The 14,343-nt window shown below is 48.9% G+C and overlaps 3 protein-coding genes across 6 annotated transcripts; 2 read left to right on the top strand and 1 right to left on the bottom strand.

The window, feature by feature from the left end:
- Positions 1-478: 478 nt before the first annotated feature.
- On the top strand, positions 479-3,606 carry LOC124963421 (ral guanine nucleotide dissociation stimulator-like). 2 transcript variants are annotated; one of them, XM_047523159.1, is made up of 3 exons: positions 479-912; positions 1,146-1,375; positions 2,474-3,606. In XM_047523159.1, the coding sequence occupies exons 1-3, from the start codon at positions 732-734 to the stop codon at positions 2,537-2,539; spliced, it is 477 nt and encodes a 158-aa protein (XP_047379115.1). In that variant the 5' UTR covers positions 479-731; the 3' UTR covers positions 2,540-3,606. The 2 variants fall into 2 exon arrangements, with proteins under 2 accessions (XP_047379115.1, XP_047379113.1); XM_047523157.1 differs by lacking the exon at positions 2,474-3,606 and having other exon boundaries at positions 1,146-2,456.
- LOC124963544 (ral guanine nucleotide dissociation stimulator-like) lies at positions 2,607-8,557 on the top strand. Its single transcript, XM_047523286.1, has 6 exons — positions 2,607-2,694; positions 4,317-4,432; positions 4,600-4,830; positions 4,921-5,163; positions 6,158-6,272; positions 8,287-8,557. Exons 1-6 carry the CDS (start codon positions 2,607-2,609, stop codon positions 8,493-8,495), a joined length of 1,002 nt encoding a protein of 333 aa, XP_047379242.1. The 3' UTR covers positions 8,496-8,557.
- Positions 8,558-8,917: 360 nt separating this feature from the next.
- LOC124963331 (TBC1 domain family member 8-like) lies at positions 8,918-13,759 on the bottom strand. Of its 3 annotated transcripts, XM_047522994.1 has the most exons (5): positions 13,556-13,759; positions 12,369-13,440; positions 11,119-11,240; positions 10,454-10,651; positions 8,918-9,844 (listed from the first exon to the last, which is right to left on the bottom strand). In XM_047522994.1, exons 3-5 carry the CDS (start codon positions 11,194-11,196, stop codon positions 9,584-9,586), a joined length of 537 nt encoding a protein of 178 aa, XP_047378950.1. In that variant the 5' UTR covers positions 11,197-11,240; positions 12,369-13,440; positions 13,556-13,759; the 3' UTR covers positions 8,918-9,583. The 3 variants fall into 3 exon arrangements, 2 of the variants coding, with proteins under 2 accessions (XP_047378950.1, XP_047378951.1); XM_047522995.1 differs by lacking the exons at positions 12,369-13,440; positions 13,556-13,759 and having other exon boundaries at positions 11,119-11,894; XR_007104710.1 differs by lacking the exons at positions 8,918-9,844; positions 11,119-11,240 and having other exon boundaries at positions 10,352-10,651.
- Between the last annotated feature and the right edge of the window lie 584 nt (positions 13,760-14,343).

Genomic DNA, 14,343 nt, shown 5'->3' on the forward strand with positions numbered 1-14,343 from the left:
CTGTTTCCAGAGTAGGAAGCTGCCAGGTTATTGGACTTGGGAAGGCTGAGCAAACCCTGCTTCCTGCAATTGTGTTGGGTGCATGCAGTCAAAGGTCTGGGGCCTCAACTGTAGGAGGAGGAAGGCAGAGAGCTCTAGGTGGACTCATGGTCACCCGAGGAACTGAGAGGAAACTCTAGCCTCAGAGGAATCTCCTGGGACAATTGATCCCACCATACCTCATCCCAGTGTGACTTTCCCTCCCTGTCCTCTCCCAGGGCCACAAAGATGTAGTCTTCACTCTTTGAAAAGGACAGATCACTTGATTCTCAGGGGAACTCAGTGAGAGCTCTCAGAGAATGAGGAAGCAAAGCCGTCCAACCAGGGAATGAGGTGTCCCTGGAGCCCTGCTAGTAATGGACCTGAGCACAGACCCTTCTGGGTGGTGCCTGTCAGGTTGGAGAGCATGTAGCAAACCATGAAGAGGGTGTGGCCTCCCGAGAATGGGAGAGCTGGTCACGCCATGGTTCTAGACGTCTTTGGGTGTAAGTTTTTTGTCCAGAGAGTTGTCCTGTCACTGTGTACAGCCACCGTGTCTTGGCTGTGGAGGACTGGCCTGTGCAGAGACAGGAAAGGCAGAGGCTGCCAAGGCCCATTTTGGTGGTGGGGGCTGTGGGGTAAGAGCGTCCAGGCTTCTGCTGACTGCACACCTGCTTGCTCACAGTGCCGTGCCCATCAACCCGGGTGCCTGGATGGAGCAGTACAGCGAGGCTTTCCATCAGCCTCCAGGCCTCGTGATTCTCCAGCTGCTGCTGCCTTACCTGCAACTGTACATGGGTGGCTTGAATCTGGAGCACCAAGTACACCACCTGCTGGCCCAGCTGGAGGATGGCAAGTCCAGCGAGGCAGAGCCTGAGTGCCAGGAGGCCCAGGGTGTGTACATAAGGGTCTAGAGAGGTCAGAGTTTGGTCCCAGAGGGTGGAATCTGTATGGCTGGTGTTGGGCTTGTAACAAGGAGAAGCCATTGTCCACTCAGGCCATGCCCCTGTCTGGGCAGATGTCCAGCATGGGTTCCGGGGCTGAGATCTTCATGGCAGACAGTGTGGATTGTCTGTTTTTGCAAAACTCATGGCCAGGTTGTCATGTTGGAATCTTTTCTCCTCTAGCTACAGGCTCACTTCCAATGCCCACCCCAGGGCTAGAGCCTCATCAAGGAGCTGCTCTGGTGGCCAGTGAAGGAGCAGCACCATCCCCAAAGGCAGAGCTCAAGTCCAGTTCCTCCGTGGCCTCTGCTCCAAGCTCCATGGTACCTCTGTACAACCAGCGAGTGGGAGACAGCTGCTCCATTCATGTCCATCTAGAAAATCAAAGGCGAATGGAGTATAAGAGCATCGTGGTGAGCCATTCAGCAGGGGATCCCTGGGTGCCCTCACTGGGGAAGGCAGAGAACATAGCTTGCACTAGGCCTGCCTTCGTGAATTAGAGCTTCTGGAAGGTCAAATAAGATTGAAGAGGATGAAGAAGACAGAGGTCAGTGTTGAGAAGCTGACCTGAGATGAGGGAGAGCAGCAGCGTGCCCCAGCTCCAGGTGTGAGTGGGCCTGCAGGGTGTGGGGTTTGCAGCCTGGAAGTGCAGGGGTACGGGCTGTGCTCAGATGAGGTCAGAGGAACGCATAGGGTGCAGGCTGCTCTCTGAAGCCTGGTGTCTAGAGTGAGTTGGACCCTTGGAGGTTTGTGCAGAGGATGCAGCAGTCATAACTCCTGTGTGCTGGAAGGCATATGTGGAGTGGAAGGGATCCTCCTTAGCATGCTGAGGTTAGGTTATTGCAGGTCACAGACAACTGGGGTTTTTCAAGAAAACATGAGTGTCATACTTTGCACAGACCTAAATAGGGAGCTAGCAGCTCCCTTTGCAGAATTTTTCTGGGTGTGGGGTTTAAGCCCTAACTCTCCATGTGTCCAGTGACAGAGGAGCCCTGTTCAAACATTGCCTCACTGGGGTCCATACTGCATTACACCACATCGAGCAATGAGGCCATGGAGCCCAACAGTCTCCTGGCTATCATAAAAGAGTCACAAGCATACTCTAGTTGCTGAGTCTGTTTTATATCCTGTCTGTCAGGACTAAGGGGTGTAGGGTTCCTGCCTGGACCACCCACAAAGGGAGCATGATTCTCAGAGCAGAGATGGGATACAGGAGAAAACTGGACTATTCCTCCCATCTTGTTGGGCCAAGTGTATCTGTAGAGAGGCTGTTAGGTATTTGCACCCTTTTATCAGAAGGACATAGCAGGGACAACCTGACTGTTGTACCAGGATGGGGTTAGAAGCACCTAGGAAGATCCCACATGAACTCTCGAAGGCCCCAGGTAGCATGATGACACATGGTGCCCTCGTCTTAAGAGCTAAGCTGTCTCCTGAATGACTTTGACCATTGTGCTCTGGGTGGCTACTCCAAAACTCATTCTCTGATGAGTTTCTCCAACCCTGATCAGGTGACCTGCCAGGATAGGGCACCTGCGGTCATACGCAGGAGCCTTACAAGAACACTTGCTGAATGAGGAGGATCCAGAGGACTTTGAACTGCTTCAGATTGTGTCGGAGCATAAGAGTAAGTGGGTCCACCCGATGGTGGGGAGAAGTGACTTCCTGTGGGCTCAGGACAATGCACCAGCCAAAGAAAGAGGGCTCTGGCCTGAAAAACAACCAGAGTGTGGTGGGTCATTTGTAGAAACAAAGTGCAATGATGGGAGTGTAAATCAGTTCACCCTGGGACTGCTGGGCCTCCCTATCCATGTCCTCCCCTGGACCTGATCAGGCTTTGTAAACTTCATATCCATGAGGGGCAGAGGAGATAAGCAATGCCTGGCTGTCAATTTAGGCAGCCTTTCAGGACAGTGACAAGTACTTGAGAAAAGTTCTTGAATGAAGAAATCTCACTTTAGGCACCTGCCTTCCGATCTTTCCATTCGTGTGATTGGACACCATGTAGGTGTTTTGGGACAGAGGTCATATCTGGCAGACACGTGTGAAGCAATAGAACACTTCACAGCTTGGAAAAAGGGCACTGGAGAGGGATAAAGGAAGGATGAGGAGCAAGAAGAAGAGGAGTAGGTGGACATAAAGGAAAAGGAGTTGAAGAAGGGAAAAGTGAAGAAGAAGAACATGAAGAAGACCACAACCAGAAGTAGAAGATGAAGAACAAGAACATCATTAAGTAGAAGAAGAAGAACAACAACAACACAAGATCAAGAAACACAAACAAGAATATAACAAGAAACAGATTGAATATATGAATTGTTCTCCTCTCTGAAGGAGCCTCTATTGATGGTATGAACTTTGTATTTATCACTTCTGTACATTACCAAACAGGATCTCTACAATTTTATTTTCCTTTCACCTTCCTGACATCAGTTGCCCCAAAGTAGTTAGTAATCTCATGAAGACTTGTTCTAAGTCATCACAATTGAAAATTTCCCAAGTGTTTCCTTTCTTTTTCATTGTAAAATTAATTATTTGGGGGTAAGGGTATGCTAGCAAGAAGTTATTTTGGTTGTTTGTCAGAGGAGTCCTCTTCATTTGTGTTAAGTAACGTTTACAAGAGCAAGAGGTGCTGATAGAAGAATTGTGTTATTCTTCCCACTTCATGATTTCTCTCTTATAAACACTGTTTTGCATTATTGGGCTCCATGTTTCTTTTTCTCATCAGATGTTTGAAATATATTTGTCTAATTGCTATAGACACTGTGCTCCCATAAATTTAAATTGAGTTTGGTTTGAAAAAACTCTGAATGCAAAGGAGAATGATGAGGAGGAAATGAAGAATATGCCGATTCAAAAAATAAAAAAATGGTTCCTGAAGGCACAAGCTTCCTGTGGACATCCTCAGTCCATGACCAACACACCTCCAATTTATACCATCTCCCATTAGTGTCTTCATGTATGACTGTATTATTCTACTGCAAGGTCAAAGCATCCACCATCACATGATTTCCCGAAACCCATGTGTGAACACTGCAGCTCCAACACAGGAGCCACTGATGGCAAATCATGATGCAAACTCCAGCATGGTCTCCGTGGTAGGTTCTAGCTGAACAGAGATGTCCTGGGGTTCAGGGTGCTTTCTGTTGGAAGCTGGTAGATTGGTTTAGATTCCATGCATACTCCTTCCTCAGGGAAAGTCCCTGAGGATGCCTTTGGTGGAACATTATCTAGATTGGAAGGCCCTCAGGTCTAGAGCTAAGCCTGACCTGCCAGAGGCTATCAGTCATGGGGGGTGTTCTGTTGTGTACTCCTTGAGTGTCACTCACCTTCCGACCTCTGCCCCGCCCTCTCCAGTGCTGAGGATCCCTGCTGAGGGCAATGTGTTCTATGCCATCAATCCCTGCGTGGACTTTGATTTTGTCCTCAGGAAAAGACTCACCAGGAGGTGGGCCAACAGCAAGACAAAGGAGGTAAACACCCACCTTATTCCCTCTTTACCCCTGGTGCTCCTTCACATCCACCAGCGTGACAAAAGCCTCAGCTCCTGGACATGTGTTCTAGAATGCCCACAGAGCAACCTGACAGGTGGGGGTGACTGACAGTTTCTGGGCTCTGCTGATGTTTCCATCCCCCACAGTTCTTGGAGTCCACTTCTTCAGTGACTCCCACAATCCCACCAGCTGTGAGCAGCAGCTCTTCAGTGGCAGCCAGACCACTGCCCCAGGCCACTGAAAGCAAGGACTCTGGTACCAATACTGTCACCAACAGCAGTTCCCTACTGCCTCATTACAACGAGCAGGCAGAAGACAGCAGCTCCCTACAGGTCCACCTGGAGGAGCAGACCAGGAGGGATTCACAGTGCATCCTGGTAAGCCTGCTGGCAGGGCTGTCTCCTGCATGAGCACAGGTGGGGGTGGCCATCAGTTTCTGGCCTTTGCTGATATTCCATCCCCCACAGTTGTCACAATCAACTTGTGAGGCCTCAGCCATGGTGTGTAACATCAGCCCAGCCTCCAGTCACATCTCTTCTCAAAAGGCTAGGCCCAAGCCCATGGCCACAAAACACATGAAGAAATCCAGGGCCATCGGATGCATAATGGGCAGATGCTCACGGCCCCGGTCCAAGAAACAGGTGAAAGACAGCTGCCTCATAAACATCAGGCTAGAGCAGCAGAGTGCAAAGGATGGCAAGACTGTCCTGGTAAGCCTGACAGAAGAGGTGTCCCCTGGTGCTATCCCACGGTAGGGAGCAAACACAAATCCCATACCATGGGCTACTCTTGCCCTCTTTATTAGGAGTTTTTCAATGGTCAGGAAAGAGAGATGGGAATAAAGAAGAGAGAGGTCACTGTTAAGGGCTTGACCTGAGTTGAGGGAGAGTGCGACCATTTCCACACCCGTTTGTGAGGGAGTGTGTGTGTTGGATGGCAGTGTGCAGACCAGAAGTGCAGGGGCAGGTCTTGGTGGGAGGTGAGGAAAGGACAGCATGCAGGATGCAGGATGCAGGCTGCACTGTGTGGGATGGAGAATGCTGGTGCACATGGAGGAGGAGAGCAACACCAGATTCTTCCTACCCCTTGAACAGGGCGCCGAGGGTCTCGCTGTAGAAGCGATATTCATGTGGATGGAGCACACTCCGCCCCCAGGGAGGTGCTGTACAGGGGCCCGTTCCCATGCCACCCTGGCTGAGTGAGGTGTCCTCCTCCATCCCAGGCAGTACTGAGCCTCTGGAGGCCAGGAGTTCTCACGGCTATCATTGGTCTTCTGCCTGAGTGTGTTCTGTGCCCTGGCAGTCACAACCAAACTCTCTTGGGTTTCTGCCTGGGCCACCTCCAAATTCACCCTGCATTCTGCAACAGCCCTGGTAGGGAGGAGGTCACTGGTCCATTCCTTCCATCGTGGTGGCATGAGAGTGTTTCTCTACCCAGGCTGTGGCGTCCTTTGACCCTGCGTGAAATGTGGCTCCACAAAGGGCAATGGCAGGGCCAGGCAGACCGTTGTAGGAGGATTGGTGTCATAGCCCTGAGGAAGGCCCCAGGCGATTACCAGGAGGCCACCCTCAGGTAGTGGAGTAGTGAGTAATGATGGTGCCCCTGTATTTAGAGCTGAGCTTCTCCCTGAATGTCCCTGACACTGTTCTTGGGTAGCCACCCCAAGGCCCATTTCCTCAAGGCCTATCTCCCACGTTGATGCAGGTGACATGCAACGACAGGGCTCCTGCTGTCATTCGCAGGGCCCTGGAACATCACTTGTTGATGGAGGAGGACCCAGAAGACTATGAACTGGGACAAATCATCTCCCAACAGCACAGTAAGTGGAACAATCAGATGGTGGGAAGCCATGTTGAGGAAGTGCACTCAGGTCAAGTCGTAGCCCAAAAGAGTAGAATCTGACCCAGAAGAACACTCCAACAGGGCCTGGTGGGCCTGGTGCACACAGAAAACCACACTGGCACTGCTGCAAAGGTCTCTAGGTTCTCTGATCAGTCCCAGGGGCTAGTGCACCTCCCCACCAGGTGTCCAACCCTGGACAGCAACAGACATTCAATGCTGACATCAATGAGGAGCAAGGAAGAAAGCATTCTTGCAGGGCCCATGTGACCCCAGGGCTCACTGAGAGGAGTGTTTGCAGAGGAAGATGGGAACACAGGGGCTAAGGATGCACTTGATGCATTTGTGGACTGAAGCAGTACTATTGAAAGCCTTCTCCATGACCAGAAACCACTCCCTGTGCAGAGCATTGTCAGTATTCTAGCAAGCAGGAACAGGACGAAATCTGAAAAAAGAACAGACTGCGAGACAGCCTCAACAGTCTGACACTGCACAAATGACCAAGCCTTCTGTGCCTGAGTCCACTTGCCTAGATGGAATCAGTAGAAGCCAGGTTATTTTCCCTCACTAAAATCAGATGAGGGCTTCCTAGGCACGTATGCCACAAAGCTGACCTGTAATTAATGCCATTGCTGTTTTCTTTTGTGTGAGCCAAAACCCTGCAGCAGCCATGATCCCCTTTCTGTCCACACTGAAAACCACATCCAAAACCAGCCTCTGAAACATTCTCTCATATCCTAATCCACTAATTCTGTTAAGTGAGTAGAGTTCATGGAAGTAGAAGGCTAAAGCCTTGGTAGGCTCGGAAATTCATAGCACAGGTACACCCATCCAAACCCAAATAGAGAACAGGCCCTTTTTAGAGGAGGGTGGCAGGAGACAGGTGTTCAGACCAGGGACTCGCTGGCCATCTGAAACCCACTGGGGGTTGGTGTATCCCTGGACCATAGGAAATTGTGGAAGCAAAGCCGTCCCTTTCCTGGTCCTTTGGAATGATTGATCTCAGCAGGGCAGCATTTGGGATGTGGCCTCCCTTGTAGGATGCCTGGTCCACGTGGAGCTGGCTAGCAACAATGGCAGAACATGGCTAACACGAGGTGTCTCAGTTGGTCATACTTTCCTCCCTGTCAAATACTTGGGGAAAATAACTTAGCAGGGGACTCCTGTTTTGGCTCTGGCTTTCATAGCATTCCATTTGGTTCTGAACTGAGACTGTGCATTGTGGCAGAGCGTGTGGCACCTGCAAGCTATGGAGAACTTGCCAACCAGCTGATAGAATGGGATATAAGGAGAGTGAGAGAGGGAAGGAGAGAAAGATGGGAAGAAGAGGAGGACTACTACTAGGAGAATGAGGATTAAGAGGAGCCCCCAGGACTGGGGATATAGCTCATTTGGTAGAGTGCTTGCCTCCCAAGCCCAAGGCCATGGGTTCAATATCCAGTACTGAAAAAAAAAAAAAAAAAGACAAAAGAAAGAGGAGCCCCAGCAAAAATATATGTGTGCTGAGGGCCTCTCCCTCTTCAGGTCTTCCTCCATCCATGCCCAACCTTCTTCCATTTCTCCCACTGCTTAGTGTTGTCTTCATCTTGACTGAGTAGTTCATGATCACATCAGAGCACTCATCATGGAGTGCTTCCCCCAAAACCCACCAGTAAACCTTGCTGAACTGGGGGTGAAACCTTGAGCACATGAGTCACCTGTGTAAGATTTCAGATGTAATCCCTAGGGGTATGCTTTGGCACAATCAAGAGGAACTGTGATCTTCTGGAGCCCAAAGCCTTTGGAGGCAACAGGCATTAGTCCTGGTGATGTCCTAGACCTAGTTTTTCCCCTGGGAGGACGGTTGAGGATGTGTCTGGTGGTATTGGAGCTGATCTGGACAGCTCTCAGGGCTGTGGCTCAGGCCTTTCCTGGCAGAGGCTGTCAGATGTTGGGGTGTCCTGCTCTGCATGTCTCGAGTCCCACCTATTGAACCTGTACCCGTCTCTCCCCAGAAATGAAGATTCCAAAGAATGCCAACGTCTTTTATGGGATGAATCCCCATGTCAGGAGAGAATTTGTCCTCAGGAAGAGGACCTACCCTCAGGAGGAAAATGATGATTGGATCCCTCCCCAACCTCCCTCTTATGAGGCAACTCAGGTGCGAGGTCACCGCTGGAACCTGTGGACAAGGATCTGCTCCTGTCTCTCTGGGCAGTGCTAAAGCATTGCACCATGGATGAACAATGAGATTGATTTCTAAAATGGTTACTCATCAATTCCATATATAATTTGACCTTAAGTCCTTGTTATTTAAAATATGTTTGTGTATTCTGATCCACTTTCATGTTTGAATCTATTCATTTTACCAGTAATTCCGAGCAGAAACATTCAACCCTAGATGAAAGAATGTTTCATTCGATCAAAATGACATTTTCGTTTTGGGAGTATGGCAGATTGCATTCTCTGACTCAATTTCTGATGGGAGAAGTGATATTATGACACTCACATGCATGAAGGCACACACATGCACACACTCAACAGACATACAAGCACACATGCTCAGACAGAGTTTCAGTTGGTTATGATGAAATGCTTTTAATAACCTGCATTCTCCAGCAATTGGAGGATACATATATGCTCAATACTTAGGAAATTATAGATTAAGGAAATAATCATATATATGTTTACACAAATGTAAATACATATATACATAATAAATACACACGCATATATATATATATACCCATACCCCCCGTGTGTGTGTGTGGGCATGCATCACATCTGAAAAGAAAGGTTCAGTCTGGATTGATGAAAGTAACAATCGATGCTGTAGGACCTGCAGTAACTGAGAAGGAGTGTGGGGTAATAAGGTCTGCAGCCACACCTGGTCCCCAACGCAGTGACAAGGTCAAAACTAGTCTCTTCACTGCCACTTAGAGTCTAGTTACGAAATTGGAGTCTGTTCGCCTCAAATTTTCCATATAAAGAAAAAAGTATGAATGTAGCAAAAATAATTTTAGTTCATAAAACTAGAGGACAGGCAGCCCTTTGTCCCAAGACACACATGTAGGAAACTGACACTGAGATGCTCACAGACGCCACCGACCAGTGGGAGGAACACTTTGTTGACACCTGAAAACCCACAGGGCCGGCACCGCCCGCTGCCCAAGTCACACGGCAGGAATGACATGAGAGCCACTAACGGACAGGGGAAGGCTGGCTCCCCCTCTGCTGTCTGAGCCCTCAAGAGAGCCCTTGCTGCCCAAGGTCCACGGCCACCTCTCCACCCGGGGCAAGAGGAGCTGGTGCTCAGGTGCCACACCCTCCATGGTCATTGCCCAGCCTCCAGTGCCCATGGCACACAAGGGAAGGAGTGGCCTCACCAACCAGGTAGGAGTCAGGGTTCTGGCTGCCCAAAGCCTGGAGGACAACAGTCAGGGGTCCGGGGTGCAGAGGTGGGCTCTTGTCTTCATGCTCCTTGCTGCTGTGACAGGACACCATTTCAAGATCCCCAAACTTGTGCTCACTGCACATGCTTGTCAAGTACAAAACAGGTGATGTGTGTTCAGCCTTTAAAAGAAAACAAAAAAAAAAAAGTAAGAGGAAAATATGCACCATTATTAAGTATTAGTTTAAAATGTGTTTTTAAAAGTATGTCAATGAAAGTTCTAGAAGGTGAGGCTCTGGCAGGCCCAGGTCCTTTTCTGCAGTCATCCAACCCTAAGAATGAGGGAGCATCTCTCTCAGCAGGTTTTGTCTGTTCCAAAGGGCATCAACCCTGCAACCTTGGGGTGTGGCAGCACCCCAGCCTGTGAGGAAGGTGGGGGTGCACGACAATCCCTCTGGATGTGGAGGGGCGTGTCTCATCCACACCCACCCAGGGAGCACACCACTAGCCCCACGAACCTGGGGGACACCAGCTCAACCCCTCCAAACAGTGGTGTGATTCCCGACCAGCCCCTCTATCGCGTTCAATGCCCACTCGGGACACCCAGCCCATCAGAGGTGACACCAGACTCACACCCCCGACTACTGGAGGCCCAATCATCTCTAGCACATTGTGTCCTCACACCCAAGGGGGTTCACCTTCCTACACATGCCCTCTGGAGCCCACTGACACACAGGTGGTGAGAGGGGGACTGTCACATCATGGAAAGCCACCATGCTGCAGGCTCCTACCATGTCCTTGTCATTGGTTGAGGTGTCATAGTGCACAGGATGGTTGGCGTGGACCTGCTTCAGTCTCTCAAGCAGGGTCTCCACCAAGGTCTCTCTATCCTTGAGCTCGATGAACTGGAAGGCCATCTCGCTCCTGATGCTGATGAGGATGGGGCTGGGCAGCAGACTGGTGTCCTCCATCTTCTCCATGCTCACTACCTGATGCAAAAGACGGCACGTGAAGGGGAGGTGCTGGAGAACGGAACTGACCAATTACGTTCTGTGCATGTTCCAATACGGAACAATGAATCCCACTGTTATGTATAATTGCAAGGCACTAATAAAAAGATTGGAATCACAGGAAGGACCGCAAAAAAGAAGAAAGGCAGGCCTCCACGTACATGCTCAGAAGTTAATCTAACATGGAATAATGGCAATAAGGACCTGGTGTAAAGGTTGAGAAGTGTGCAAGGGAGCATCAATCACAATCACCAAAAGGTAGAAGTAACCCAAGCTTCCATGCACAGATGAATGGATAAGGGAACTGTGGTTTAGGCTACCATGGAATATTATTAAGACTTCCAAAGGAAGGGAATTCTAACAGATAAGAGATGGATCAACATTAAGGACATTGTGTAGTGGAAGAAACAAGTCACAAAATGACAATGCTGTGGGATTCCACTTACAAATTGGTTATAAGGTAAATTTGATGCTATGCACAATTCCAAAATCAATTTTTTAGGTATGTAGGTCACCATGTCCATTTCTTGCTCCACTGATAATAATGCTTGCAAAATGAAGACATCTCCTGCAGAAGGAGGGGATGGAGGTGGGAAATCATATGAGGAAAAACACTGGGTTTCTAACCAATCAGGCTCAGGACCTATGCTACCAGAAACAAGACCCCAGAGGTCTTGATGTGCAACAGCTGTGGTACCCCCTCAGCAGAGATGCCTGAGATCAAGGCCGAGCTGCTTGCATTCAGAAGCAAACTCAGCTTGCCCACACTCCCGTTTCCAATGAGAGAATCACAGAGTTATAGGATGGTCCTGATCCCAACACAAGGAGGCATTTTTCAATCTTTCACAAGTTCCACGAGAGTATAAACGCCAATTTGCCACATTATTTTCTAAAGGTGAAGCTTTTTATAGTTTGCCTTTTCCTTTGTCTTTTTTTGGCAACAAAAGGGGAGGATCCCTTCCTAAGAGCTGTAGGAAAAGCTTGAATTGCGAGGCATGTACTTTTGAATGACAGCTTTATCAACAGTGTGGGGTTAGGGTATGTTGTTCTTACCATCACTTCTAGGCAACCTTCGCTTGCCATAGCAACAAGAGAAGAAAGGAAGGCTGAAGGGGTAATGGCATAATTCAGGTCACGCTTCCATCCTGGAACCTGGTCATCAGATGGCCCAAGTTGCTCTGGTTGGGATATAGTTGGAGTGTGTCCCCTGAAAGTTCTTGTGTTGAAAGCTTGATCCCCAATGGGGCAGCATTAATCGGTGGAGGAACCTTAAGAGGTGAGGCCTAGTAGGGGATGGATGGGTCACTGGAAGAATAGTCCTCAGTAGGGATTATGGGACCTGGTTCATTCCCACAACAGGGGTTGTTACAAAGAATGGTCCCTCCCCATTCTCTGGCTTCCTGTCTTCACACATGATGTTTCCATCTACTCATGCTCCTGCCAGGGGACACTGTCCACCACAACACCCTCACTGGTGCTCACCCACCACCATGTTCTTGAGCCTCAGGACTGGGAGTTAATTAAGCCTTTTCTTCCTTTTTTTTTTTTTTTTTTTTTTTTGGTTAATAAGTAAACAGGGCATCATGGATTCTGTTTTAGTAACAGAAAATGGACTCAACCACATGGGTTAAAAGATGAAAGGGTGCATCAAAGTGTGTGCACGGCAGGTCAAGCAGAGGGGAGAGGCAGGGTGTACCTCTCTGAGCAGAAGGACAACATTGTAGCAGCCATCTTCTCTGCTGGCAAAGCAGGTGGAGCTGTCAGAGGAAAATCATGTGTCCTGCAGTGTGGAACCGACTGAAGGGCATCCAGAGGAGCAGTCCACCACAGTGTGCAGCTTCTCCTTTCTTGGTAGCCTGAAAAAGATTCAGAACAGCTCCTTCTGTGCTTGGGTTTCAAGGTCCCTGGTGAGAGGTGGGAGAGGTCAAGATATGGAAAGGTCAACAGACACGAGATCGAAAAGAAAACACTTTTGAACTCGCTGGCACAACGTGATAGTTTAGTGACTGAAAGAAAAAAAAGTCATGCCCCTCCAGAGCCTGTGAGCCCCACGGTCCATCCAGACATTCAGTTGACCTTCTGAGCAAGTGCAAGGAGCAGAGCCCGCTGTCCCCACCAGCAAGAAATTCAGAAACTCATGAACTCAAATAAGCATTCCATCCTGGTTTGAATAACTGAGAAGTACTCCAAAAATGGCAGCAAAGGCCATGTGTGGAGAAGTTAGATGACAAGTGGGGTGACCATCGGTGAGATGTGGGGAAGGTGGAGCCCTCGCACGCTGCTCGTGGAAGGCCAAATGACGCTCTCACATTGGCAAACAGCCAGAAGCCCTCGAACATTGAAAGTGGACCTAGTGTTTACCCAGACATTCCCTCCCAGGTGAATGCGCCCAACACACTTGAGAACTGACGTCCACTAACTGGCACACAAACACAGCAGCAGATTCATAGTTGAAGGTGGAAACTACCCCATGTCCACCAGTTGATCAATGGACACACCAAATGTGGCACATCCCTCAAGGAGGGTAGATAGTACTCAGCCATCAACAGAAAGTGTGCATGGACAGAGCTTGGAAACCTCATGCTGAGTGAAAGATGCCAGACACAAAGACCACAAGGTGCCAGGTTCATTTACATGAAATGTCCGCACAGGAGGCTGACAGACAAAAATAAGGAGTGGCTGCTCATGAACGTGAGGCTTCTTTGGATGGTAATAAAAGGTTCCGTGGCTGTGGTGATGATTGTGTGGTCCTGTGAATATTGTAAAACCTGGGCTGTGGATATAGCTTAGTTGGTAGAGTGCCTGCCTCATAAGCACGAGGCCATGAGTTTAAATCCCCAGCACTACAAAAAAAAAAAAAAAAAAAAAAAAAAATTGTAAAACCTGAACTACCCACTGAAAGGGTTAACTGTTCAGATGTGAATAACCAAAAAGGAGCCTGACTTTTCTCCAGAGGAGGACCAGGGAGCCAGGGGCAGCCAAGTGCACTGCACAAGTTCACACACTGAATCACACACAATTTCCTACGTTCGTATATGAACATACGCCTGGTGTAGCTCCACAGCTTGTACAACCACAGGAAGGGAAGCTGTACTCCATGGATGTAGGATAGGTCAAAGTACACATGACGGTCAAGTATATCTAAAAAGAACAAATAAAAAGAAGTTCACATACTGCAAGAATGGAAGGTGAGGTCCCTCAGGGGGACCACAAGGTCCCTGAGAGTCAACAATGTCCAACGCACTTACATTTAACTCTAAAAATGTTGCTGTCATAGCGTTGAGAGTAGAATGGTGCAAACCAGAGGCCAGAGAGGTTGGCTCAGGGGCTCTGAGCCAGGGAGAGAACGAGCAGGAAGTTCCGGGGTGCTGCTGCAGAGCAAGTGACTACAGGTGCCAATCCCACACAGAATGCTTCACACTGCTAGATGAAAGGATTTAGGGACCAGGAAACGAAAACAATGATCACAGCCCCAAGAGTCTATTTTGTAAGGAAGAGATAAGCACCATCCATCTTCCAAAAAACTATCACACATCAGAGGTGACCCAATGCCACATGGAGGTCAATTTGGAAAAAAAGAAACAAGGAAACCTACAAAGAGCATTTCTTTTTTTTTTTTTTTTTTTTTTGTGCCTTTTGTGGCAACACGTGACCAGTTTGAACTACATGCA

This window comes from Sciurus carolinensis, chromosome 13 (assembly GCF_902686445.1).
Source record: "Sciurus carolinensis chromosome 13, mSciCar1.2, whole genome shotgun sequence".
NCBI lineage: Eukaryota > Metazoa > Chordata > Mammalia > Rodentia > Sciuridae > Sciurus > Sciurus carolinensis.